The sequence below is a fragment of the Semicossyphus pulcher genome, unplaced genomic scaffold (assembly GCF_022749685.1).
Source record: "Semicossyphus pulcher isolate SPU_LCO1_2020_fin unplaced genomic scaffold, fSemPul1.0.p SCAF_19, whole genome shotgun sequence".
NCBI lineage: Eukaryota > Metazoa > Chordata > Actinopteri > Labriformes > Labridae > Semicossyphus > Semicossyphus pulcher.
The window spans coordinates 17174293-17199682 of NW_027211692.1; the positions used below are offsets into that span (position 1 = coordinate 17174293).

General features: G+C 40.1%; 2 protein-coding genes across 3 annotated transcripts; one reads left to right on the top strand and one right to left on the bottom strand.

The window, feature by feature from the left end:
• The first annotated feature begins 852 nt into the window (after positions 1 to 852).
• On the top strand, positions 853 to 6582 carry yif1b (Yip1 interacting factor homolog B (S. cerevisiae)). 2 transcript variants are annotated; one of them, XM_069668482.1, is made up of 8 exons: positions 853 to 956; positions 2235 to 2331; positions 2661 to 2790; positions 2916 to 3020; positions 3321 to 3457; positions 3946 to 4101; positions 4260 to 4353; positions 5092 to 6582. In XM_069668482.1, exons 1-8 carry the CDS (start codon positions 911 to 913, stop codon positions 5245 to 5247), a joined length of 921 nt encoding a protein of 306 aa, XP_069524583.1. In that variant the 5' UTR covers positions 853 to 910; the 3' UTR covers positions 5248 to 6582. The 2 variants fall into 2 exon arrangements, with proteins under 2 accessions (XP_069524583.1, XP_069524584.1); XM_069668483.1 differs by having other exon boundaries at positions 853 to 947.
• An 873-nt stretch (positions 6583 to 7455) lies between these two features.
• On the bottom strand, positions 7456 to 19513 carry LOC138597243 (probable E3 ubiquitin-protein ligase HERC6). The gene is made up of 23 exons (XM_069668818.1): positions 19281 to 19513; positions 18177 to 18309; positions 17996 to 18072; positions 17390 to 17617; positions 15875 to 15966; positions 15247 to 15374; positions 14890 to 15044; positions 14496 to 14551; positions 14164 to 14255; positions 13987 to 14046; positions 13728 to 13824; positions 13328 to 13508; positions 13075 to 13226; positions 12647 to 12766; positions 12424 to 12522; positions 12046 to 12225; positions 11299 to 11439; positions 10642 to 10811; positions 10443 to 10509; positions 10280 to 10350; positions 9377 to 9572; positions 8355 to 8457; positions 7456 to 8194 (listed from the first exon to the last, which is right to left on the bottom strand). The coding sequence occupies exons 1-23, from the start codon at positions 19498 to 19500 to the stop codon at positions 7968 to 7970; spliced, it is 3045 nt and encodes a 1014-aa protein (XP_069524919.1). The 5' UTR covers positions 19501 to 19513; the 3' UTR covers positions 7456 to 7967.
• Positions 19514 to 25390: the final 5877 nt, after the last annotated feature.

Sequence of the window (25390 nt, forward strand, 5' to 3'; positions counted from 1 at the left end):
CGGAATGTAGCTGCTCCTGTTTTAAAGAAAGGTAGGCCACTGTACATTACATGTGTCTTCATTAGATATCCGCGCAGGAATTCCCTGTTGGCAGTATCTGCTATTGTCATCTGTTATTGTCTGCTATGACAACATGGTGTCGTTAAGTCACAGCTCATCCAGTTAAAGGATTAAATTATGATGTGGAGACACTTTCATTACCTCTTGCATCATTTTGCAAACTTGGTTTTCATACACACCAGCAATTAAGAAATAGACTAACTACATTTACAGATAAAATTTAGTTAAAAATAAGTCATGTTGGATGTAAAAGTGCTTTCTAATTTACCACAGAGGGACAAACTCTAACTTGTTTTGTGCTTAAATGTCCATGACAAAAAAATGCATTAGGCTTCGTGTCCCATTTGACTCAATTACCTGTAACGCAACATTAGGCTACTGTGTCATGAATAGACAGTGGTGGAAGGTGTTTCAAATCATTAACTATAGTATAAAGCTATAAAAATGAAATGCTCCATTACAATGTTTCTAATGTTTTTATGTTTGTCTAAATTAGCTTATTATAGGTAAACATTCATGTAAAAGTTCAAGGTCAAACAAAGGCAAAAAAATAAATAAAAGATTCATGTAGCTGAACCAGGAAGAAAGTGGAGAAGATAATGTACACAGCTTTATTGAACCAAACTAACCTGGACGACAGGACACCTCCTAACAGTAGGAGGCGGTATTCACCCTTCACGTTGTTATGACCCAACATTAAAACTAAAGAAGAAGAAAAAGACCCGGTTTAGTTCCGTGTTAATTTTATGAATGACTCCAACTTCCCTGTGTAGCTTGCCTGCTAACTAACTAGTAGCAACTGCATCTCCGTACAGTTGGTAAACTCACTGCAACCATCAAGATAGTCAACATGGATTATACTGCAACTCAGAGTGGGTTCAGACAGCGTAAGTTACGTACGTGATGTTGTCGATCAAATCAACCTTTAATAACACCGGCTGCATGTGTACACTTTGTTCCTGCTAGCTTAAAGAGTTCCGACGTTAACTAAACTGAATGATGCTGTCGGTAAACGGGTGACGCTAACAACTAACGTTAAAGAACTTGTCACACTAAAACGTTTAAATTAGTTAAGTCCACCAACGCTAAGAGTTAGCCGACAAGGAAGATTGTATTATCTAATTTAATCGGAATTAGTAGCCGACAAGCTGCCATAAAACTCATAACAAAAAACGGCTACATGATGCTAACTAGCTAGTTTTCCAAATGTTACACAGGCTCGAGCGGCTAACGGTTGTCCCTGGTACACACCCCTCTGTGGAGGTTTCTGTGAAGTCTGCGGGGCTGGTTACGGTGAACTGTGGTGCTATATTAAGCTTTGACCTATTTCGTGCTATTTTGAGTCAGCATAGCATGTAAGCTAATGTTGGAGCTTCTGTTCCCAAGCTTCAAACGGAGTTAGACTTTGGAGCTTGGCTTTTGCAAGAGGTGTATTTGACCCAGATCGCTCCACAAGGATGTCCGATATTTTAAAGTTTGTCCAAACAGACATTTGAGAAAATGTAAACACACGAAGCACGCTCTTCAGATGATTTAAAACCCACACCTAAATAATCTTAACTAGATTTTAGTAATAGATTTTAAGTACCTAAAGCACTGTGTATGTGGATCTGTAGCTTACTACAGGTTTTTTGTCATATCCATCATGCTTTATCTACCACTATGGGGGGCATGGTGAGGAGGTCCAAACTAAAAGTGTTGCAGCTCTGAAGGATGTTGTAATCTGTTCTTGAATCCGTTTCTGATAATGTTACAGCTCCTTCAGGGAATAGTGTTAAATAGGTCTTTATCCTGCAAAGGGTGTTCCCACTGGGATTATTTTGTGCATAGTAGCATTAGTGATACTGGCAGTACAGTTTTACTTCATACTCCCTTGAGAAGTGGGAAATAAACTGCATGCTTCAGCCCAACAAGATTAAGTGTACCTACTTGAATGATGCTAATGATGTCTGTTATATGATGTCAAACTCTAAACATTAGCCTAACCTTAACTTAAACAACAGACAATGGTGAGGGAACTCAAGTGTATTCATAAAGAGCAAGTCATGCTGTCTGTTCAGATCTCCACTAATTTTGGCTTCCTTGCATTTGCTTGCTTTACTAATTTGGGCCATTCAGATCTACTGCTTTGATTTAAATACCTTCATCTCTAACTACGGTCTCCTTTTATGCAGAGCCTAATATGCGTCTAAGGAATAGCTCCGTGGATGGCTCCGAAGGCAGCCAGCTGTTTGAGGATACAAGCGGAGCTGCAGCTGGATCACAGACCGGGTACAAGTGGTGAAGTCAGGCTGAAGCTAGACTGAATCATTAAACTGTTGTAGAAATGTACTTTTATATTAAGGACACATTATGTTATTGCATTTTGAAAATTAATCTAATCACACTGAGGACAAATCAGACTTCATTTGTCAGCCAATCAGATCATACCCTAAAAAATATAATTTGACTCATTGCGGAAGCAAGAGACCATTACTTTCCTACTTAACTTTCTGTTTATTCAACATCATCTCCTAACAATAGACTAAAAGTTTGTGTTGTTTAGCTGATAAAACCATCATATTCTTTCAGTTGATACATTTTTTGTGTACTGTTAGCAGGAACCAGCAGGCCGGGCCTCAAGCAGCAGGATTCTCTGGCCAGTCCATCCTGTCTGACCCCATGTCTAACCTGGCCATGGCGTACGGCAGCTCGCTGGCGTCCCAGGGGAGGGAAATGGTGGACAAGAATGTAAGACTGACTCATGGATATTTCTCTTTCAACCACATTAAATGTGTTTATTCAAAGAATTAAACTGCCTCTATTAAAAGGTAACATAACCACTTTAATAATTTGTGTGTGCTTGCTTGTTTCAGCTCGACAGGTTCATCCCAATTTCAAAGCTGAAATACTACTTTGCCGTGGATACAGTGTACGTGGGGAAGAAGCTGGGCCTTTTAGTTTTCCCTTACATGCACGAGGTAAGTCTGCTTACTCCTGCTAAATCAAAATGATTATGTTATTACTTTGGCATTTGAAAGGGTAATCATGAAAATGTGAAAATGTAATGTTTTTTCCCTGTGAGTCTCTGACAGTAAATGTTTGAATTTCAGCCCAAATTTTTTGGCCTAAAGACACCCTCTTGTGTGGAGCAGAAATCAACCAGAAGTCAAGTCATAGATCACATTTTTGGGGTCTTAACCTATGAAATACCACATGCTTTCTGTCTAAATTATAATGATAAAGCAGGCTGTAAGTGTGTGATCATGTTTGTGTTGTAGAACTGGGAGGTGAGCTACCAGCAGGACACTCCTGTGGCTCCACGCTTTGATGTCAACGCTCCCGATCTCTACATTCCCTCCATGGGCTTCATCACATACGTCCTGGTGGCTGGACTGGCCCTCGGCACACAGAACAAGTACACATACATTAGTATTTTTATCAGCATGATACGGGTTACAAAAGGACACTTTAATACATGATGATTATTATACTCTTTAGCTAAGCAGTGATCATTAAGCTAGGATTTAATCATTATTTTTATCTTAAATATACACATGTTGTTTGTTTAATGGGAATGTTGATATTTCCCTGCAAGGCATTGTCTCCCTTTTATGCATAGCTCTTTTTTGTTTTTTTAACCGACATCCGATGAGCAACAACAGTTTTTAGAAGCTAAAAACCATAATAAATATTTGCAATTATTTAACTTAGCAAAATATTAACATTATAAATCTAAACAGTGATTGTTAAATGGTGCTAAAACGGGAGTGGTTAATGCATGTATGCTGGAAAAACAATACTATAACTTTACAACGATTGATGTCAGTCATGTAACTACTAGTCTACATTAAAGTTCACACTATGTAAATCTCAAGAGACTGTATTATTTTGTACACCCTGCAGGTTTTCTCCGGAGCTTCTGGGAGTTCAGGCCAGCTCAGCGTTGGTGTGGCTGATCATGGAAGTCCTGGCGGTCCTGTTGTCGCTCTACCTTGTGACCGTAAACACCGACCTCACCACCATAGACCTGCTCGCCTTCTCTGGTTACAAATATGTTGGGTACGTACATCATGTTTTAATGTCACCGAGTAACCTTCTACTTCCACTCACCTCCCTTAATTACATAGATTTTTGCTCACCTTTATTGTAAATGACTCTTAAGGCTCTGTGGATCTTTTACCCAGCTAACGTGTGGTTGTTGTGTGTGTTTTCTTTAGGATGATCATAGGGGTGGTTGCAGGTCTGTTGTTCGGGAGGCCAGCGTATTACCTCTCACTACTGTGGTGCTGTGCCGCCATCTTTGTTTTCATGGTAAGTAGCAGCATCTACTAACAAAATTTTGATTATTGATTTTAATAGACTGATTTCCTGATGAGAAATAAGTGAGGCAGCTTGGTCAGACAGGGTTAGAAATCACATACTCACACATACTCCATAGATTGATGGTTTTGATAGCTAACAAAAATGACACTAACTCTCCTCAGTCTCTGCATGAGGAGCCAGTATTGGAGTACTGCAGTTTACCAGCCAAACTTGCCTGATGTTACACATTTGCCAGATGTCTACTGCACAAAGTTATAATATTACATGCGGCCATGAAATTAAACACAAGTATTCCGAAGCTCTTTTTTTTTTTTTTTAACAGATTTCTGCCCCCTGACTCTGCACTAATCTCAAAATGTAATCAAACAAATAAAAGCTTTCCCTGTACCTGCACATAGGTGACAGTTCTTGACCCATGTCCCCCCCCTCTCTTCACACATTCATATAGAGTCAGAAAGTCTCAACAGGGCTTCATTGCATCTCTTATGAACCTTATTTAATTGTTTTTATTTATAATGTTCAAACCTTTTATGACTATTCTTGTTTTTCATTTGAGCTTTAAGGTGAAATACTATGAAATATTTGTTCATTTTTCAAACTAAAGTTTAATCACATAAGTTGTCCTCTGACCTGTCAAATCTCCACAGAAAATATATAATAAGCTGCCGTAGATGCGTGTTTTTCTATTGGCTGATTGAAGAGTATCTTATATTTGTCTCCCCTCAGATCCGCACTCTGCGTCTGAAGCTGTTGTCTGAGGCGGCAGCGGAGGGGAGGCTGGTGAGAGGAACCAGAAACCAGCTGAGGATGTACCTCACCATGTCTATAGCAGCAGCACAGCCCGTCTTCATGTACTGGCTCACCTACCACCTCGTCAGATAAAACCTGAAACAAACACTAGGTGTGACGAAGATGAACTTGGCGGTCTGAAAGCCAACTCACCCACTAAAAACACTCAAAGAAAACACACACACACACATATCAAATGAAGCAGGACTTGGATAAAACACACAACGGCCGCATTTTGTCTGGATGACATCCCATCACTTTTCAGACTATAAAAACAGAACTACACATGAAGAAGACTCACTCCGTGTATGAATGGAGCAAAACAACACAAGCTACAAGACGATTAAGAGAAGAAGTAAGGCATCACTTTCCTCTCACAGCACAGCCCCGTGTCATTAATATTGCCTTTATTTTGTCTTTTTTTATGTTGTTGTCAACAGTTTGTAGCAAGAGCAAGTGGCTTTAATTGTTTTTTCTACACTGTAATTATTTGTTAATTATGTTTTTTAGGGATATTTAAGTCTGTATGTTTGTGTAAAGCTAAAGTATTACTTCAGATGTTGCTCTCGTCTGATATCTGGTGAGTGATTTTTCTGAGCCGACAAAAAGAAAGCACACAAAACCGTCCATTTCATGACAAGAAAACCAAAAGTCAGGTTTAAAGGTGATCAAGTGACGCTGTTTCTAAATACCTGTTCGGTCACTGTTGAATCTGGAAACAAAGGGTTCTTTAACTGGTGTGTAAGTGTGGGTTTACTGTCACCTCATTTTTATCTGTTTAACCTTTTTGTATGTGCTTTGAAACACGTATGAGCTTTGCTGCCTGACAACTCCTGAGTAGAAACTGTGTGAGCCACGTTAAGACGTAGAGCTCTCTCTGAAATGTTGACTTTGATGTCCTTTTAGAAACAGATAAATTATTTACTGCTTTTCATATTTTAAGTCAGAAGGAATAAAGAAAGAAAGATGAGATGGTCTGTGCTGTGGAAATTGTTTTTAGTCTCCTTGAGATACTTGAAATGTTTTAACGTCAGAAATGCTTTTTTTGTGCTTTGATGTGTCTGTAAATCAGCTGATGTCGCCATGAAACGAGTGACTCTGCTTTTTGTAAATGTAGCCATGTTAGCACAAACCAGGGTCACAGTCACTTATGTTAATTCAGGAAACTATTCAAAATTCAGGAGCTTTGCATTTTCCTCAGATGAAACATTAATATTGATGATGCTGAAATGCTCAGTTATTTGAGGTGCCAATAAAAGGTTTTTCTGAATGTTGTGCTCTCTTAAAAAGGAATGCTTTAGTGCAACATCTTTTAAGATTGACTACTTCTTGACACGTATGATGACTGGACACAACATATTAAATGAAGCGCTTGATATAATAAGACTGATTTATAATAAAAGAAGTCTGACTGAATTCTTTTCAAAATCTTTTTCCTCTAGTGTGATTATTTTTTATCACAGATACTAGTGCAGCTAACAAAGTAGACTATCTTCTCAGGGACTCGGGTCTTTTGGAGTGGAGTGGGCACTTCTGACGTCCTTCTTTGACTCGGTGGTGGCATCAGATTTTTTGGAGTAGTCTGCTGGGGCAGCAGCATCTCTGCTGCTGACAGGAATAGACTAAACAGACTGGTGAAGAAGGCCAGCTCTGTACTGGGTTGCCCTCTTGACCCTGTGGAGGTGGTGGCTGACAGGAGAATGATGGCCAAGCTGTCGTCTCTGATGGACAACACGTCCCACCCCTCGCCGGAGACACTAACAAAACTGGGAAGCTTGTTCAGTGACAGGCTCCTTCACCCGTGGTGTCTCACGGAGAGATACCGCAGGTCTTTTCTTCATGCCATGGTCAGACTCTATAAACAACAGTAAACACTCACATCAACACGGACACAATGTGCAATAACACTCCTGCTAAGAGTGCTGCAACTGTTGTCTGTTGTGATGTTAACATACTGTGATGTTTCATCCAGTCTCAGGTCCAAACTGCACCATTTTTCATTAAATATATTTGAGTGGTTGAAAAAAACGGAATTTGGGTGATGATTTGTCATGAAGGAGGTGCTGGTGTGTCCTGAGGAGAGACCAGTTGAGAACCACTGCTCTATGGGCTTTGGTGAGTCTTTTTGTTGACATGGCCTGCTGTTAACTACACAATCAACAGTATTACCTTAGAAAAGACAACTTTGATAGTTGGCCTGTGGTTAAAACACATTCAAACTTATTGTAAAAAAAAAAAAAAATTTTCAACATGATAAAGTACCAGCCAGTATTGCGGACAGATATTTATTTAGTTGGTTATTGTAACAAAGAGCGTAAAATATTTTATTGTAATTATTGTAATAAATAAAATATTTTCTAATGATATGATCTTATATACATTTCACAGAGAGTACTAAATGCAAAGAACATCATGGTATACAGTGTAAAATGGAGGTTATAAACTTTAACTTGAGTAAAGTGAACTGAAGCAGAGCTGTGGCAGTGACTGCTGACTGCCAAAGCTTGATGTGCATGCGGAAAAAATGTGTTCTCTTCGTAATAGCTGGTTAACTCTTAGCTGTGCTGCTTCAACATTTTTTGTGATTTAAAGTGAAAAATAAAAATAAAAACATGAGCAGCAACTTAACGGCAGCACATTTGCTGCAGATCTATTTCCCTTAAGTACCTTCATTATGTAACAAATGAGCTTATTTCAAGATATCAGTATGTCAGTATCTGCATTTAAAAGACAAATAATGTTCCACCAGGAAGGTTGTAGAGACAGAAAAGCCAAGAAATAAGTAGATTTTTTTTTAAGAAGCCATTTTAACTTCATTGTTCTGTAGGGTCTTTCTTTCGGAAGCCACTGTTGTGATTAATAGCCTTAAGGAGCCTGGTCTGCATCGTCGTCTCGTCTGGGTAGATGGGCAGTAAGAACTGACTATAGCAGGTGTGGGACTCAGGCAAACAAATGTTATTCTCATCAGGAAGGACAGCGACTCTCATCCTGATGCTCTTCATACCCCTGAAGGTGACGCGGTCAAAGCCTGTGAGGAACACTGGGGACAAAACACATGAAGAGATCGTTCTTAATGTTGTGATCTGCATATGGTAAACATCTCAATCTTTCTCTCAGCCCCTCATAGTGTGAAACGGACAGGAGCTCTCTCTGAAATGTCTTGATCAATGATGATAAGCACTGTCATGTTTAATGCTTACAGAGGAACTTTGTCTTTTCCTCAGCAGTCAGTTCCTCAAACACCTCCCAGAAGGTGACGATGTTTGGATGCTCAGCATGGTAGTCTCCTTCATACACCGTGTTCTGTGTGAGAAAATACAAATAAACAAAAGCAGAAATCAAACAAAGGTTCTAAATTAAAGGGCCGTGATGGTGCTGTAACATGCTTTACCCAAGTGACTGCAAACGATATACAGCCATGGAAAATAACTAAGTACAATTGGGTATGTACTGTCCAAATTATAACTTTGATATACTTCTACTGAACCTTACTTACTTAAGTATTTTTGTTGTATGCCCCTTTTTTCCCTTTTAACTGATTGGACAGCTGAAGTTTTGACAGGAAACATGGGAAAGAGAGAGTGGGGGTAGACATGCACCAAAGAGCAGCGAATCAGAGTCGAGCCAGCGGCCGTCGCGTCAAGAACTTTGCCTCTGTACATGTGGCGCTTTCTCTACCAACTGAGCTAAACTGGCGCCCCTTATGCCACTTATCCATTAATCATCTCAAGGTTTGATTGTTTATGGTATGTAATGTTATGTTACAGTCTTGCTTGAAAAAGGTAACCCATTTGAAATCACTGAATGCCTTTTCTAATTTGCCCAAAAGTTAAATGGCATGTTGTGGGGTGTGTTCAGGTGAGACTGGGAAACTCCAGCAAAAAGCACTGAATTCATGTTGTCATGATGAAACTAATGTGAAAACAAATATCTGTAAGTGAATTTGGTTGACATACAAGTCTTGTGTGACATCATGACTTGACTTAAATTTTTTAAAACATAAGATATGCACTGTAACAAATGTATGTATTGTAACAAAAAAGACAAATGGGCTAATGTAGTAAATGGACTAATCGGGCTAAACTGGTCATTTAATGTTGTTTTTTTTAGTTTAATATCACGTTTCATTCACATTATCTCCTTGGACAAAAGTTAATAGATTTACAGATGTGTTAAATCTGAAATGAGTGTGTATAGATAAATCTCCTGGTTTTCATCGTACCTGCTTGAACACATCCCAGTCGTAGTTTTCCTTGCCCACCATCACTGCCTGCAGCTCTTCTGGCTGGAAGAAGTCCACCACCTTGAGCTTCACGTCGAACTCACACACCTTGAAGAACCCCCTCTTGAACTCTGCAAACACTCCCTCCACTGATTTGTTGAAGACATGGTTGACAAAGGCGTTTACGAACTCTTTTCTATTCAGAAATAGAAAATAAAGAATTATACAGAAAGCTGTAACCAAGTGCCAATCATTTCATTCCTTCCTCTGATGTAAGTATTAAATGATAAAAAAAAAAGGCATGTCAAGGCAGGGATTTGAAATTGCATTAATGGGCTATTGCAGTTGGTGAGGGTACCACTTTAAAGTTGACAGTACACAATGTGAGAGTTAGGAGGATCATGGAGATAATGACTGACAGACACAGGATTAAAGATTGTGAGGCACACTCTAAATTAAGGGCCTGTGTCCACTAACGCCCACTAGCTTGTATTGACAGCACCTAAGCACTGAAACGCAACATGGCATCAGCTGTTTTTTGTCGCTGTGATCAAAGTGCTTTCAATTCAAAACAGCTTGACTTTTGGAACCCCGCTCACTCTTTAATGTTACTTCTCCCTCACCGACCAGTCAAAATCAAGAAGGGGTGGGACTTCTGATATTAACTTAGTCAATAACAATGGCAGAGGAGAAACTAATCCGGGCAGTGACTGACAGTAGATCTCATGCACGTGGACTTGTTTTTTCGAGGATATAATTTCCTTGTCGATCGCTGCTGCTAATGCCACGACACCATTCCTTTTCATTCATTTTACATTTTCAAGCTTAAAAAACACTGTTAGTGGACACAGGACCTACTTGTGTTCTTTGTGAGCTACAGACAGCAATTCTGTGTGAACATACTTGTTTGATGCTGTGACGGGTTTTCCAGATTCTGTTGGATCCAGCTCAACTTCCTCACCATCCCAGGTCACCTGTAGTGAATAATGATTAAACACATTGAACAGAATGAAACAGAGTCAAAGTAACTAATACTGGTAGTCATTCTGGGATTTCATAAACGTACAGTGAAAGTGGAGTCCAGGCTTTCCATATCATCAGGAGTGCAGTCCTCCAGGATGTAGCGAAAAGACCTGAAGACGTATCCCAAAACATCCGTTTAACATATATACTATATTATTGCACCTTTACAAGTTTCAAATCTAAACTATTAAACAGACTATTGTTTATTGTTTACAGCTCTGCATTGGATTTTTCAGTCTTACTCTCCCATCACAGGGTCAAACTCCTTCAGGTCATCCAGCGAGGGTGTAATGCAAAGCAGCTTCTTAAAGAGAACCAGCGGGAAGGGCAGGTGGATGATGTTGTTGTTGTAGAGCGCAAGACCACACAGAACACCAAACAGGAAGTATTTCTTCTTCTCCACCACTTTTGGCTGTTTATGACAAAAAAACGTGGTTGGGATAAAAAAAGGATGTGACCTTTCAAAGTTTGAGTAAGAGAGCAAAACTGTAAAATTGTACGTTCGCCATTTTTCCTTCACACTTCTGACCTGTGTTACCTGTATGTAAATAGCTCTGTATGGGTGTAAAATCATCTACTGTAATGTACTCTGCTATGTCTTGAGGGGGTGGGGGTCAGTGGGTGTGGGAGTGGCCTAGGAGAGCCTTTGTATGTGTATGTGTGAGTTCATTTGTGTTGTCTTGCCTGTATCATGTGGTTATTTGTGTTTAGGACCCCCTTGAAAATGAGATGGTTCATCTCAAGGGGTTTATCCTTCTAATAAACTGTTGTTGAAACCTGTAACCAACTGACCTGTATGTTTAATTAAATAATGTTTTGAATGTACTAGATAGTTATAATTATTATCATTATATGCACGAATGTAACATATGGTTTCCTCTTTGATAAACAGGTCTTACCTTGGATGGGAACCAGAGCAGAGTCTTGCTGTCGTTGTAAATGAACATACCAGACTCAGGAGCTATCAGCTCATCGAACAGATGCAGGAAGAGGTCCTTTTTATTGACCATCATATCCTCACTGTCAACCATGTAAAGCACCTATGAAGGATAAAATAAAAAATTTTAAAATACCTCTCTCAAGTTTCTCTGAACACAGACTGAATGACTATCATGATGAATGCACATCTGCGCCTCAAACTAATGGTCACCTCTCTAAATGTGTAATTACGAATTCGGACAGCTCACCGTCACACCTCTAGTTGCTACTATGAAAAGGCAAGATTTGAAACATAAGACAATACAATATTACATTTAATAAATTGTCGTTACATTAAAAGAACCATTTATTTTTTATACTAGGCAGTTCATGTAAAGGTTAATGTCCTGTTATCTCAGATTTATTTTCTGTTTAATCTCACATTTAGCTTAAAATTATTTTATAAATTAAGTCCAGTGTTAAGTTAACAGGCTTAAGTTACACTTGTATAAGTAGGATCCAGTGTTACACATCTCAGCCTTCGCTAGTATGACTTTGACCGTTTTTTGTTCTTTTGAGTCCAACAACTTCCCAACAACTTCCCAACAACTTGAAAGTTTAAAGCTGAGTAACCCTTTTATATCTTTGAATAGAAGTTAATTAAAGACAAAGCTAAATTATTTAGCCTCAGAACAAATAGGCTTGCAATGTTTTGATTGAGTGTTTACCAAAAGCTCCTTATGAAGGGTGCTGTGGTCGGCCGCTCCGAGCTGTCTGAAGGTGTCCTCCACCAGGTGAGTGCGTCTCAGAGTAAGCTTGAAATACGGGGCTGGTGGAGAGTCTGTGGGACCTCCATGCAATTCAGCAGGCCTCCTCAGAACCAGGACATGATATGCTTGATGCATTTCCTGTAAATACAAAACCTGTTTTATTTTTACAAAGAAACTCTGCACAGATAGAAATTTTTTATAATGTAATGATATATTTCTTGTTTAAAACATTCTTAAACAAAAATGCTCAAAATTATGAGACATGTGCTCTGCTGTATCATTGATAGAGCTTCAGTAAAATGCTTACAAACAATCTATATTCAATACATACTGTACCTTTCTCATAAATGCACAGGTGTTAAAGACAGACACCTTGTAATCCAGAGGTAACACAAACGGGAAGCGGCAGAAAATGACGGGAATGTTTTCATCATCCTTAAGGAAATAATCAGATAATTTACAAAGAAATAATTAAAGTGATAAGCAATGTTCAGGTCAGAAGGAAGATTGTTGCTCTGATACACTGCAACATAGTTTATACTGAACAGCATCTTTTTACCTCCACTTTAGAAAACCAGGACCAGAGAATGATGTCAGTAAAGGGTTGCACACTCCTGTTGATTTCCTCTACGTAAAAGGTGCTTAGTGGAACTTTGTAGGACTTTCCAGCTTTGTTTGCCTGTGAAAAAGATGACAGACCATCAACAGATAATGGTCGTCAGATTTGGTAATCACTTTCTTTTAAAAATAAATTGATTAATCAGCTGTCAGGCTACTTAAAGTCTTAACAAACATTTTAGAAACCAGACGGACACAGATCCGAGCAAAGACCTACGTTACAGCACAAACTTGGCCAGTGGTCCAGATTTGACATAAGGGGCCAAATTCTGTGACCCCTTACCTATAGAGATGATTTATTGTCTTCCATATTTGACACCAAATTAAAATCTTAAAATAATTGACACTAAACACACACACAACACTGACCTCGTAGAGCAGCTTGAGGGCCTTCAGCAGATGTTTGACTCCTGGGTTGTGAGTTTCCAAGAGGCCGTTTCGTAGCATGTAGGCCAGGGCGTTTTTGAACACCAAGATCTGTCTTGTTAGTATGGATGGTGTCAGGGAAGACCACAAGCTCTCTGCACAACAACAAAACAAATACAGTAAAGTCATACTGTAGTATAAATATGTTATAAATGTTTTCTAATCTCTGGGACAAAAAAATACAGTAGTTATTTACTTAGTGTTTCCCGATTCTTCTCACTCAGATCTGCGAGAATGATAGCCAACTGCAACGACGTATTCATGACATAAGAGTCCTCTTGCAGAAGGGGGCACGTCAGCAGAACCAGGATGAACTCTAGTGATTTAAGGTCACCTTTTGAAGCCATAAGCCACTCAACCAGGACTTTCAAGTTTACCTGCAATGAAAAGAGATGTCGTGGCAATGTTTACAGAGCATGCATTTGTTTGAAAACTATAAAAGTGTATGTTGTCCAGTCTCAAAGGCATTGAACGCATGGTAAAATATGACAATTCATGGGACAGGGGACTAGTTTTATCATTCAATCAATATAAGCCTCATCCAAATGAACAAATGATCTCAATGATGCATGAAAAAAAAAAAGTATGCTCTTAACTGATTCTTTGATCCATGGTACTGCCAGCAGCCGATCATAAGTTTGGCTAGCTGCCTCCAGGTCCACAGTTAAGGCACCAGCTTCTAATGGACGCCCACTGATGCGAGCAAAAAGCAAAGCATTAAAACAAAGTGGTAGTAATAAAATGACTAAATGACAGTCGGGTAATCTTTTTATTCTAAAGCTCAAAATCTTTAGATTATAACTGATACTGTTACTGCACGCTGCAGACAGCTTCAAGAGATAGAAAAGGACTCACTTGGCCTTCGTGAAACTTGCAACAAGACTGGAACTTGTAAAAAACATCGAACATATTTCTCTGTTGAATAAAGAAAGAAAGGGGGACACTGTAACACTGAAGTTGCTCCTCATGAGACTGATATTTCATATGTGTATTTATACAATCACAACTATAAAATAGTTACGGAGAAAGGACCTCTTTGCTTCTGCGTTTTCAGGGCTCACTGTCAGCCATTTTTGTAGTTTTGTCTCATCAAGCCGCCCAGTTATCTGTCTTTGGTTTGAACTCTTAAAGACAAACATTGAATACATTTTTAGAGCCAATCTGATGAATGAACATGAAAACATAGTCATTTAAATGTAAGATTTAAGCTAGAAGGAAATTAATTTACGATACAAGGAGACATTAAATCAATTTTAAAGAAAAAATGTTTTTTGTCAGTGTGCTTGTTTTAACACATCTGGGTATTTCTCTTTAAATCTCTGTAAAAAATAATGGTTAAATAAATAAATAGTTGAACTCAATACCTGTGCAGGCGAAGAGAAAACAAAGCTTGCGTTCCATCCAGTTGATATTGTCAGGTCTGCATATAATAATAAATACAAACAATGAACAAAGATAAAGAAATGCAATTTAAAATGATAAACCGTCTTCTCTGAGAGCAAACAGTTTCAAAGAAGTTATTTTTCACGCAATATTTACGGCCAACTGTTGCACATTTCTGGAGGACTGCACTAGAATTTGGACCAATCTTTAACCAAAAGAAATGATCTAATAATCCTTTTACTCCAGAGGAGGAGGAAGAATTACAAAAAGCATCTCCTGGGATGAATAAGAAAAGTTGAGAGAATCAGAGACTAACCATATGACTCATTCAAATCTACTGAACATCATACAGCCCATACATAAAAACATACATACCTTTTGGTGTGGCTGCTTCACTGTCGGTGGTCCATGGAAGATTTACCAGAGTGGGAGTCAGACAGTCGTCTGTACATCCAGTCCCAAGTTGACCTTTGGCCCCATTACCGAAAGCCCACAGCTGGCCAGAGGAGCCCAACACCAGAGTGTGACATCTGGAAGACAATAAAAAAATTTTGATTTAATGAGAAACTTATTTTGACGTCAAGTGTTTACTATAGTAATGGTCAATTTTTAGGGCTGTAATAAGAGATCTCAAGTTAGATATTTTTAAAATGATTTTATGATTGGGTCACCCTAAACATGCAAAAAATCAGAATCAGAGTTTCAGTGTTTCACATAAACCTTGTTCTTTACCTGCCACATGAAATCTGTGCGGCCGGTCCATCCAGACCTTCAACCAATCGGGGTCCCTTTTCATTGTCAGAGGAGTTGTGACCGAGCTGACCGTGGCTTCCCTCTCCAAAGGTGTAAACTTTACCATCCTAGAAATTCAGAGTATCACATATAATCATAAAAAGCAACAACATGTTTTGTTATTATTTTTAAAATATGATGTTATGTGTGTGTGTTTAGGGCCTGGACAATATTGGCCTACATGTACATGTTGTCCAAAATAGGTTGGTATGAAACTGCTTTCAAATACTTCATAATGCTGCTAAGGATATTATGTGTGTATGTGCATTGACATTGGTGCAATTACCTTCTTCTGCCAGCAGAGGGTGCAGTGCCATTCTTTAAATTGGTATACCAATGAGTTTAAATGTCAGAACTATTGACTATGATCGTAGGGTAAGTTGTCAGTACAGTCAGTAATGTTAATCAGTTCTGCAGACTGTGTGTTGACTTGAAGCTACATTTTTACATAGTTAGTGAAAATCAGAAATCTGCATCAGCTCCAAAAATCTTTTTTCAAATTTGTAAATAAATTCAATATTTAATTTATTTAGCTGACAACCAGGAAGAAAGGAAGTGAGGTTTGTACCTTTGTTAACACAGCAGAGTGAGCCTCTCCACAGCTTATAAAGGAGATATCCAGAGGTCTGAGGGCAGGGACCTCACAGATGTTGAAACTGCCTGTTAGATGATAAGATAAGATAATAAGAAAAAAAGAAAAAAAAGTTGGACAGAATACTTATTTAAAATGAGTTCTTATTAATGAAATATAAAATAATGTGAGGATAAAAGCCACAGATTGTCTCTGATGAAGTATCAACACATTCACTGCAGAGTTAAGCATCCATTTTTGTGAAAAATAACACTCAACACCACCGTCCTTTGTTCTGAATATATTCCCAGAATCCTGAGAAGATTTATATCACTTTATGAAAGAAAATGGTTTCCAGTGCATTTAAAAGAATTTCACCCTTTTTCCAAGTTGCAACATTTTTTTCCTGAACCAAAAGAGATGGAACGCCAAAACAACATGTCTTTGTTTCATTTGTGCAACATGAAGCCAAATTAAAAGTTGTGTTGTTTCTTACATTCTTTAACAACATTGATACTCCATGTTATTGTTGTAAAGTTAAAATGAATAAAATTAACAAAATACCATTAATGCCTGCTACCTGGATAAAAAACTTGAGCCACAACTTGGTAAATTAAACACAGCGCTGTAACAGGAATAAAACTGTATGACAGGCACAGACTGGTACTAGTGTCAGAGAGTTTTCCTATTTATTAATAATTATTTTATTGTGTGTTGCTTAATAAAGTGTTAAATAGAAAACCTCCAAACCAAAAAACATAAACAACTAATTTTTTTAAAGATTAAACTGGAGGTGTAACTCTCACTGCCTGCAGGCGGTGAGACCCAAGCTTTTGTTTTGTACGCATTTTTCATTTCTCCCACCTTTTGGGGATTAGTTGGACCTAATAAGTTTAAAACCTATGAATTGTCTTTGAACAGGAAAGTAGTTTGTAAAAGTAGTAAAAAATGATGTCCTCATTTGGGGACAAATGGTTTATTTTAGTGTATAACACAATAAAGCCACCATTGTATAACAAAGTATAAAACTTCAGAGCCTAAAAATGGCTGTGTAAAAGCAAAAAACACGGCACTTATCTCTGTCATTTGTGACTGGCGCTGATGCCAGTCAGTCAGGTAGGGTGTCAGTCAGTCAGTCACTCATTCAGGTATGGTGTCAGTCAGTTAGGTAGGGTGTCAGTCAGTCAGTCAGTCATTCAGGTATGGTGTCAGTCAGTCAGGTAGGGTGTCAGTCAGTCAGTCACTCATTCAGGTATGGTGTCAGTCAGTTAGGTAGGGTGTCAGTCAGTCAGTTACTCATTCAGGTATGGTGTCAGTCAGTTAGGTAGGGTGTCAGTCAGTCAGTCAGTAACTCATTCAGGTATGGTGTCAGTCAGTCAGGTAGGGTGTCAGTCACTCAGTCACTCAGTCAGAGCAAGTCATTCAGGTAGGGTGTCAGTCAGTCAGTGCAAGTCAGTCTGGTAGGATGTCAGTCACTCAGTAACTCATTCAATTAAAGTAAATTTTTCTGACCCTTTTCATCCACCCTGTTGAGGCCCAGCTGGCCTGATTTGTTGGCCCCACAGCAGTACACCAGGCCTGGCAGTGTGAGGAAGAAAGTGTGGGTAGCTCCAGCTGAAATCTGGGTCACCGCTACGCCAGTCAGAGCTGTCACCAGGACGGGCGTGTGCTGCAGTGCCACGTCCTTCCCCAGGCCCAGCTGACCATGACTGTTACGGCCCCACGTGAAGACGTCTCCTCCTGGAAGGTGGGAAATAGTGGAGGAAAAAAATAATGACTGCAAACAGAGTCTGTGCACTTTTGAAAGGATGATGGAAATACATGAGAAATTGATATCTTACTTAGTTTACTTTGGATTTAACTCGTTAATCAACACGTTTCTCATTCAACACACACATTTTGACATATAACTCAGGTTTATTTGTAGTATTTCAGTAGGTATAGCAGGTTGAAGGTTGAAAAAATTATCTTGAAAAAAAAAAATTGAAACTGTATTTAACGTGTAAATAAAACCAAATAATTCCCACATTTAACAAGATCAAACCTTGCAAGCTGTTGAATTACAGATTTTAACGTTCCATGTCAAACACACAAAGATGTACTCAGCGTCTGTCTTACCTTTAGTCAGAGCCAGAGAGTGGAAATTTCCACAAGCGACTTGAATCACAGGTACTTTCATTGGTATGGGCACCCGACTGCATGTTGATAAGACAGTTATCGGTTAAAAGGGTTTTAAAAATCTGCCCGCAGTGATTGGTATGCATTGCATATTTATAATTTTCATAGACTGAGTTCTTGCCTTCGTCTGTGATTGTTGCGCCGTTTTCTCTGCTTTACCCCCCAGGAGAACACGTGTCCAGATGCACATAAAGCCAGACTGTGGTCCCGACCACAAGCCATCGACACAACATCACCCAGCCCCTCCACACGACCTATTGCAGGACGACAGAGAGAGAATCACAAACAGAATAACACATGGGGGACATCATTTGCGGCGTAAAACACAAAAACATAGGTATCTGAACAAAACAACTTAAAGACAATACTATACTTATCAGCCTAAACTGCCTTAAATACAAACTTAATCATGGCAGCTTCAGTTTCCAGATACTTCTCAAGTACAGATTTCACATCATTATGGCTTAATAATACATCGTTAATACTGTTATAAATTAAAATATCCATCACCAGGAAATAAAGTATTATAAAAAGTTTGACCTTCACCGGCACAGCAAACTGTTTCTTACATGTTAATTTATCAATAGTATTAATCCGATAGCCTAATACAATTTTAATTCTATATATAATAATATAACACTGTAATGAACCATTCTAGTATTTTACATTGTAAGAATTTTACGTTTCACATAAAAATACACCTGAACTGAAATACTGTTGCACCACTACTAATGATTTTACCTATTTGTTTATTTTTTCACCATTCATAATATCCCATATTTCCCACTTGCTCCTGAACTCAGTGCATCAAAGAGTTAACTTTCGTTTTCTGTGATGACGAAGGGGAAACGAAACAGAAACTAATTATCCTGCGCAATGTTTGCGATGACCATTTATGACTTTCGATACATGCAATGTTGTTGTTGGTTGTCAGTGTATGAAAACACAACAATAAGTTCTTCCTCAAATTAAAGGTTTGTACGAACTCATGAAAAAGAGCCAAACAGGTGAACTAAAAACCTAATGTTAAATTTAACAGTCATGATTGTGGAGCAATTACACCTTACGTTACATTAAAAAACATGGTGTTTTTAATTGTATGGTTCTATTACGCAATTTTAAATCACAAATAGGCGGATTATACTCCTTCAGAGAAAAAAATGATATTTCCATTTTTTTCGACTTTTCTTCTGCCTTTTTAAATCATTAACATAATCAACTTTACCTGGCGTCTTTCCATCGTTAGACTTCTTTCGTCCAAGTCGTCCCTGAGAGTTGCGTCCACAAGATAAAACGCTTCCATCCCCGGTGAGAATTAAAGTGTGCTGCTCCCCGCAGCAAATGTCAGTGATGGCCCCGGGGACGGTCCGGGACACCGGACTGAGGGCTGTCTTAACACCGAACGGTCCACCGGAGCCGTCTCCCCAACAGCACAGCTGAACCATGTCTCCACCTGGACTGACCTGCACTGATGCCTTAATAGACGCTGAGGTGGAACTTTAACTGAGTTGATGCTGCATTCAGGTACTGTCGGAAATATCACTATCACTATTAAAAATAAGCACTTGTTAAAGTCATTCTGGGCATGTTGTGTTGTGCTTAGCTGAGTTACTGTGTCAAATACGTTAAATTAGTTCTTACTTTGTAAAATTTATATTTAATTCGTTTACCAAAAGTGAGCAATTCACAACCACTAAGAAGTAGGACGGAGTACTGTCATTTACGAGCTTACCATGAAACAGGGAAGGCAGCATGAAAGCAACAGCATCTATTATGAAAAACAATAACATCTCTAACTTTTGTTGATCTAAGCTCTACGAATAACTTGTTCCTCACTCTTTCTGTCCTAAGAAATCTGCTCGAATTACAAACAGTGAGGACATCTTTTCATTGAGGATTAGCTAAGCCTCATTAACAAAAACAAAGTTTCTTTGAAAAACAAGGCATTATTTTGTATTACTTATAATGACTCACAGACAGGATAAGATTATTTGCTGACATGTCTTGCCAGAGGTCAGAAATTCTTACATTTGTGATTTAAGAGAGTCAACTTGGCTTTGCTTTATGTATAAAGAAATAACAGGGAAAGCCCTACAAATAAGGCATTAATACCAAATTGAATATTTAACAAAAATGTGTCAAGAGGATTTCTGTGTGTTCAATATGGGCATTAAATATGGCACAAACGGTCAGTTTATTGGTCTTGTTTTTAAAGAAATGAAACTCTGTGTGCATATTTGTGCAATGGGGTGTATCTTAATCATCAAGCACAACTTGAAAATGAAACTTAAAGTTGCAGTTTAAGGTGGAGGTGTTGTCTGCTTTGAAACAATCTTTTATGTGTTCTTAAGAAATGGAGAGCAGCAGATAGATACATGCAGTATTTGTATTTCTATAGGCTATATGTATACCATTAGACTATATAAAAGATGGACGACATGACAGCTCCCTAAAAGTGAAGTCAAAACATTTCGGGCGCCCCCTGCTGACTGGCTGCAGTATAGGTCATAAAGTATCTTCATGTTATCATTGGGGACATGGGTCAAACTATAAAATCAAAATACATGTCAAATACATTTTTCTCAAACATGGTTTCTGTCATTATAATTAGTTATCATCACGTTAATTTCTGTCCAAGTGTTCATTTCTCTGAGGTCTATATACACATGCATTTTAATCACAGTCAGACAACTTGAACTTGAACAACTTGACATGAACTTGGTCTGATAGCCAACTCATCCACTAAAAACACTCAAAGAAAACACACACATATCAAATGAAGCAGGACTAGGATAAAATGCACAACAGCTGCAGTTACCTGAATGACATCCTATCACTTTCCCACTAACTGGTGTGTAGTGTGGTTGAGACTGGGTATCCATTGCTCGCATGCGCAGAGGGTCGAGACATAGTACCAACAAAGCCACGGGGGTGACGCGAGCAACCTGAAAAATCTATGTCTCGCCTATACGCTCAGGTCATACATGTTGTAAGTATAAGCTACCATCAGTGCTTGACAGCCTATGCCAGTAGCCTCGTGACTTCAGCTGGAGCTACGATTTCGTCCTGATTCCAACCAAAGTACTGATATACTTCTACTTAACTTGGTATTTTGGTTTTCATCGTAATATCCCTGAGATTTATCTCGTAACCCTTCTGAGGAGCTCTTTCTCTAGGTTGGACACCAATTGACTTAACCACCTAACAACAACCCAAACTAAACCAGCTACAACCTTAAACTTCACTTACACTTTGATGCATCAGTATTAACATCAGTATCAGGTACATTTTGTGATAATATTTTTGAACTGTATCTTTTCATCTGCACCTTTTTATAAGCTTTATAAACAGCGACAATCAATTAATTTACAGTCAGGACATACGGAGATACACAACAGGATTGTTTACATTGCGTAACAGAACTGCTTGTGGTGATTGTGTGTGGACAGAGAGCATCCGATGTTAGACCACTGTTTCAGTGCTCTTCCCCAACGAGGAGAGCAGGTGAAACGACTGTTCTTTTCAAGCGGACATCGGACACATTGTAGAAATCTGAAGCAGCGGCGTCAATAATTTTGCAGCGGTGGCCTGCATGACATAGTTGGCCTGGCTTCTTTCAATCAGGTGTCAAAATGAGATAAATCAGTATCACAGTATAAGGGCCAGAAAACTTTGCTTGGAAAGGAGATCCCACTAAAGGCAGAAGTGCAAGCACTTGATCTCCAGGACTGAACTCTCGACGTTCTCCACGCCGATCACAGAGACTCATTTTTGTTTGAGCTGCCTGCAAGTTTTCTTTTGCCATTTTATTAGCCTTGTACTGTCGCTGTCTGAAACCATTAACAAAGTCTATCAAGTTATGAGGAGGCTCCTGAGCTTGCCAATCACACTGCAAGGAGGCTAAAGGACCACGAACGGTGTGACCAAAAACAAGGTCATTAGGACTAAAGCCTAAGCTCTCTTGGGACACCTCCCTGGCAGCTAACATAACCCACGGTAGACCTTCCTCCCAGTCACGGTCCAGTTCAGTACAATAGGCACGAAGAAGGGACTTTAAGGTCTGGTGGAACCTTTCTAAAGCTCCCTGACTTTGAGCATGGCAGGCACTTTCTTAACCCCTAAATGACCTGCAATGCCATCATGAGCAGGCTGGAGAACAACATATCTTAATTTAGAGGGCAGAACAATTTGCAAAATTTCATCCCCCACAAAACAATCTCCCTGAGGAACCCATTTTCTCACCAACACCTCATCTTTGAGAAAATAGCCATGAGCAGCACTCTCTACCTGCTCATTAGGAAGAAGCTGGCTGTACAGATCTTGAAGTTTTGGATCACCTCTCTGCTCCTTCACAAGTTCACTGCAAGACACAGGCAAGGGAAAAGCAGGCACAGGAAATACAAAACTCTTTTTCTTATCTGGACCGCCGGAACCAACACTGGCGTGGCTCATAGCACGAGTCACTGCCCAGTGGGAATTCACACAGATGATAATGTGGGAATGTCAGAGCATTCTACCTGAGAAGTTGCAGTTTCCCCCTGAGCAGGAACATCAGGCCAGGCCCTATTTCCAGGCGGGTCATTTCCTAAGATAACCTGTACTCCCCCCATTGGCAAGGATGGGCGCACTCCCATGATGACGTCTCCTTTCACCAGATCTGAGAAAAGTGTCAACTTATGCTGTGGAGCGGAAAAGACATTCAAACCCATCCCTCTGACATCCACACCGGAACCAGTGTCTGTCACAAGAGAGAAAGGCAACACAGAGTCCACAATAAATGAATCTAGGGCCCCTGAATCTCTTAATATCTTCACTGGTACCTTCTTCTCACTCCCAACTAGGGAAACATATCCATCAGACACAAATGACAATGACTCGAGCTCTCTCCTCTGTACGTAAGGAGGTAGCAGCTCCAGATGGTTTTGCTGGTGTGGCAAGTGGAGGGTGGAAAAAGGTGTGTGTACCAACAACGCCACCTGGGGAGTTGCGCCCCAGGAAATAGTTATAATTTTAATATAATAATTTTTGTAAGGTCACGCAAGGTCCAAAATTACCACAGGGCAAGAGACTAGAAAATATACAAAAATACTTTATTTTATAAATCAATAAAATTCACAAATTGACAGCTGTTTGCACGTCATGAAAACACTTGGGCCAAGGGAGGGGTAATGGATGGATGAGTGGACGGAGCTGAGGCTTACCATGGCGGCCCAGAACCAAGATCAAGGGAGGAGGAGAAACTAAATCAAAACACCCGTGGCACTGCACACACACGCAACTGGGGATCGGTGAGAAAAAACCCACCACCAGGGGTTGGGTCGCCGCCTTGGGCCCACAGCGCCTGTCCACAAACAGAGAGGGAAAATGAAAACGGCCTCAGTGATCAACAGCTGACACACACACACATACACGCACACGCGCGCGCATACACACACACACCCAAACAACAATTAAGTAATAAAAGAAACAGAAACCAAAATACCAGTACACATAAACTACAAACATACAAAATAAATCACATTAACAACCTAATTAATAAATCAATCAAATTTAGTGGCAATTCCGAGTCCAGGCGCCAGCTCCGTGAAGAGCGCAATGGCCACGGGGAGTCAACCGGGCCACACAGCGCTGCACAAACCCAAGGGCTAAAACAGGGAGAGTCCAGAAGAGGCCACAACGGGTCAAAGAGAAGAGAGCAGAGCCAAAACAGCAGTGCCGTCCAGGAAGCTGCAGCAGTGGGTTAAACTACCTCGGCCTCACGGGCACAGCATCACAGAGGACGAGAGGAGGGATACTCCAGGCTGCAGCATAAAATCATTACAATCAGCCGGGAGCGGAGAAACAGATTATAAAAGAAAAGGCGGACAACGCCAACTTACCACATGGAGGCACAATCACACCCAGAGGGGCTACCAGCGGGACAACCCGGCCCCACGCCACCACAGTCTGCATCAAGAGAAGACTGTCACCATTACGCATTTCAGCACATTGAATGGGAGAAAGAAGCAACTGTGCGCTTTACCTGTGCGCTGCGGGAGGAAACACGCACCGCAACAGCAGATGCGCCAACAGGCACGACAGCACCAAACCACAGCCACGCCACCCAAGCTCCACCACGGCAGGCCACAGCCACCACCAGGGACCAGCGGATCCGGAAAAGGAGAGAGAGAGGCGCGCCAGGTATGGACACTCTATATAGCGGCGCGGTGCCGCCCATCAATCAGTGCTCCCGATAACACAACACAGAGCCCTGCTGCGAGAGGGGGTACACAGTGCTCCGGCCACACTGGTAAATATCCAGGCTTCTTTTTTCTTTTTCAACACAGGGCACTCATTTCTCCTGTGACCCTTACCAAAACAGTAGTTACAGACCCGACTAGGAACAAATTTTCCTCGTGACCCATGGACTACATTCACTGACACCTGGTCAGTCCCCTCTGACCAATGCTAACTGGAGGATGCACCATTGCTCTCTCTACAACCAGCATCTCCACGACCCCTACTCTCACCAGAAAAAAACCTTTATGAGTCAATGCAAACTCATCTGCCAGTTGGGCCGCATCTAAAACTTACTTACCTTCTATTCATTTAAGTAGGTAGCAACACGGTCAGGTAATGTATTCTTAAACTGCTCAAGCAAAATTAGCTCCTGCAACTCCTCAAAGTTTTTTATCTGGAAAGCAGCACACCAACGATTAAAATGTCTGGCTATATCACGAGCAAATTCAGTGTAGGACTGTTTCTCCTTTTTAAGTGATCTGAATCGCTGTCGATATGCTTCTGGTACCGACTCGTATGCTCTTAGCACAGCAGCTTTGACCAACTGATAGCTACCTCTATCGCTAACGCTCAAAGCTGAAAAAGCCTCCTGGGCCTTTCCAGTGACACACACTGTAGTAGCAGGATACATTCAGCATCAGACCAATGTCTTGCCTCTGCTAATCTCTCAAACAACACAAAGAAAATGTCAGAGTCTCTTTCATTAAACCTTGACAATAATCTCAAATTGACAGCAACATCAAATGACGGTGAAGAAGGAAATGCTGACTCTTCAGTCTTCAGACTGAAGCTTTCCTTCACTTATAAGCTCCAACCTATAGCGCTCCAACTCAAATTGGTGTTTAGCCGGCACATGAGCTAGTTCAACCTCCCGAAGTCGAGCATCTTGTCCTAACTTTTCTAACTGCAAAGCATTCTGTTGTTCCTGCTGCATTTGTAGAAGAAGAAGCTGCTTTTGCTGCTCAAATGTCAAACCAGCCCCAAACCCAGTCAGAGCAGAAACTATACGAGACACTTTACCAGGCGCACTCACCTTGGGAGAAGCTACCTCAGAAT

Bases quoted from the DNA above. Each gene is read 5' to 3' on its own strand.
- yif1b (XM_069668482.1), top strand. From the start codon at position 911: ATGGATTATACTGCAACTCAGAGTGGGTTCAGACAGCGTAAGTTAC. The intron at 2,332-2,660 runs GTACAAGTGGTG...TACTGTTAGCAG, and splicing joins GCAGCTGGATCACAGACCGG to GAACCAGCAGGCCGGGCCTC. The intron at 3,021-3,320 runs GTAAGTCTGCTT...TTTGTGTTGTAG, and splicing joins TTTTCCCTTACATGCACGAG to AACTGGGAGGTGAGCTACCA.
- LOC138597243 (XM_069668818.1), bottom strand. From the start codon at position 19,500: ATGGTTCAGCTGTGCTGTTGGGGAGACGGCTCCGGTGGACCGTTCGGT. The intron at 10,510-10,641 runs GTAAGACTGAAA...ATACGTCTTCAG, and splicing joins TTTGACCCTGTGATGGGAGA to GTCTTTTCGCTACATCCTGG. The intron at 9,573-10,279 runs GTATGTTCACAC...ATTTCTGAATAG, and splicing joins CCCGTCACAGCATCAAACAA to AAAAGAGTTCGTAAACGCCT.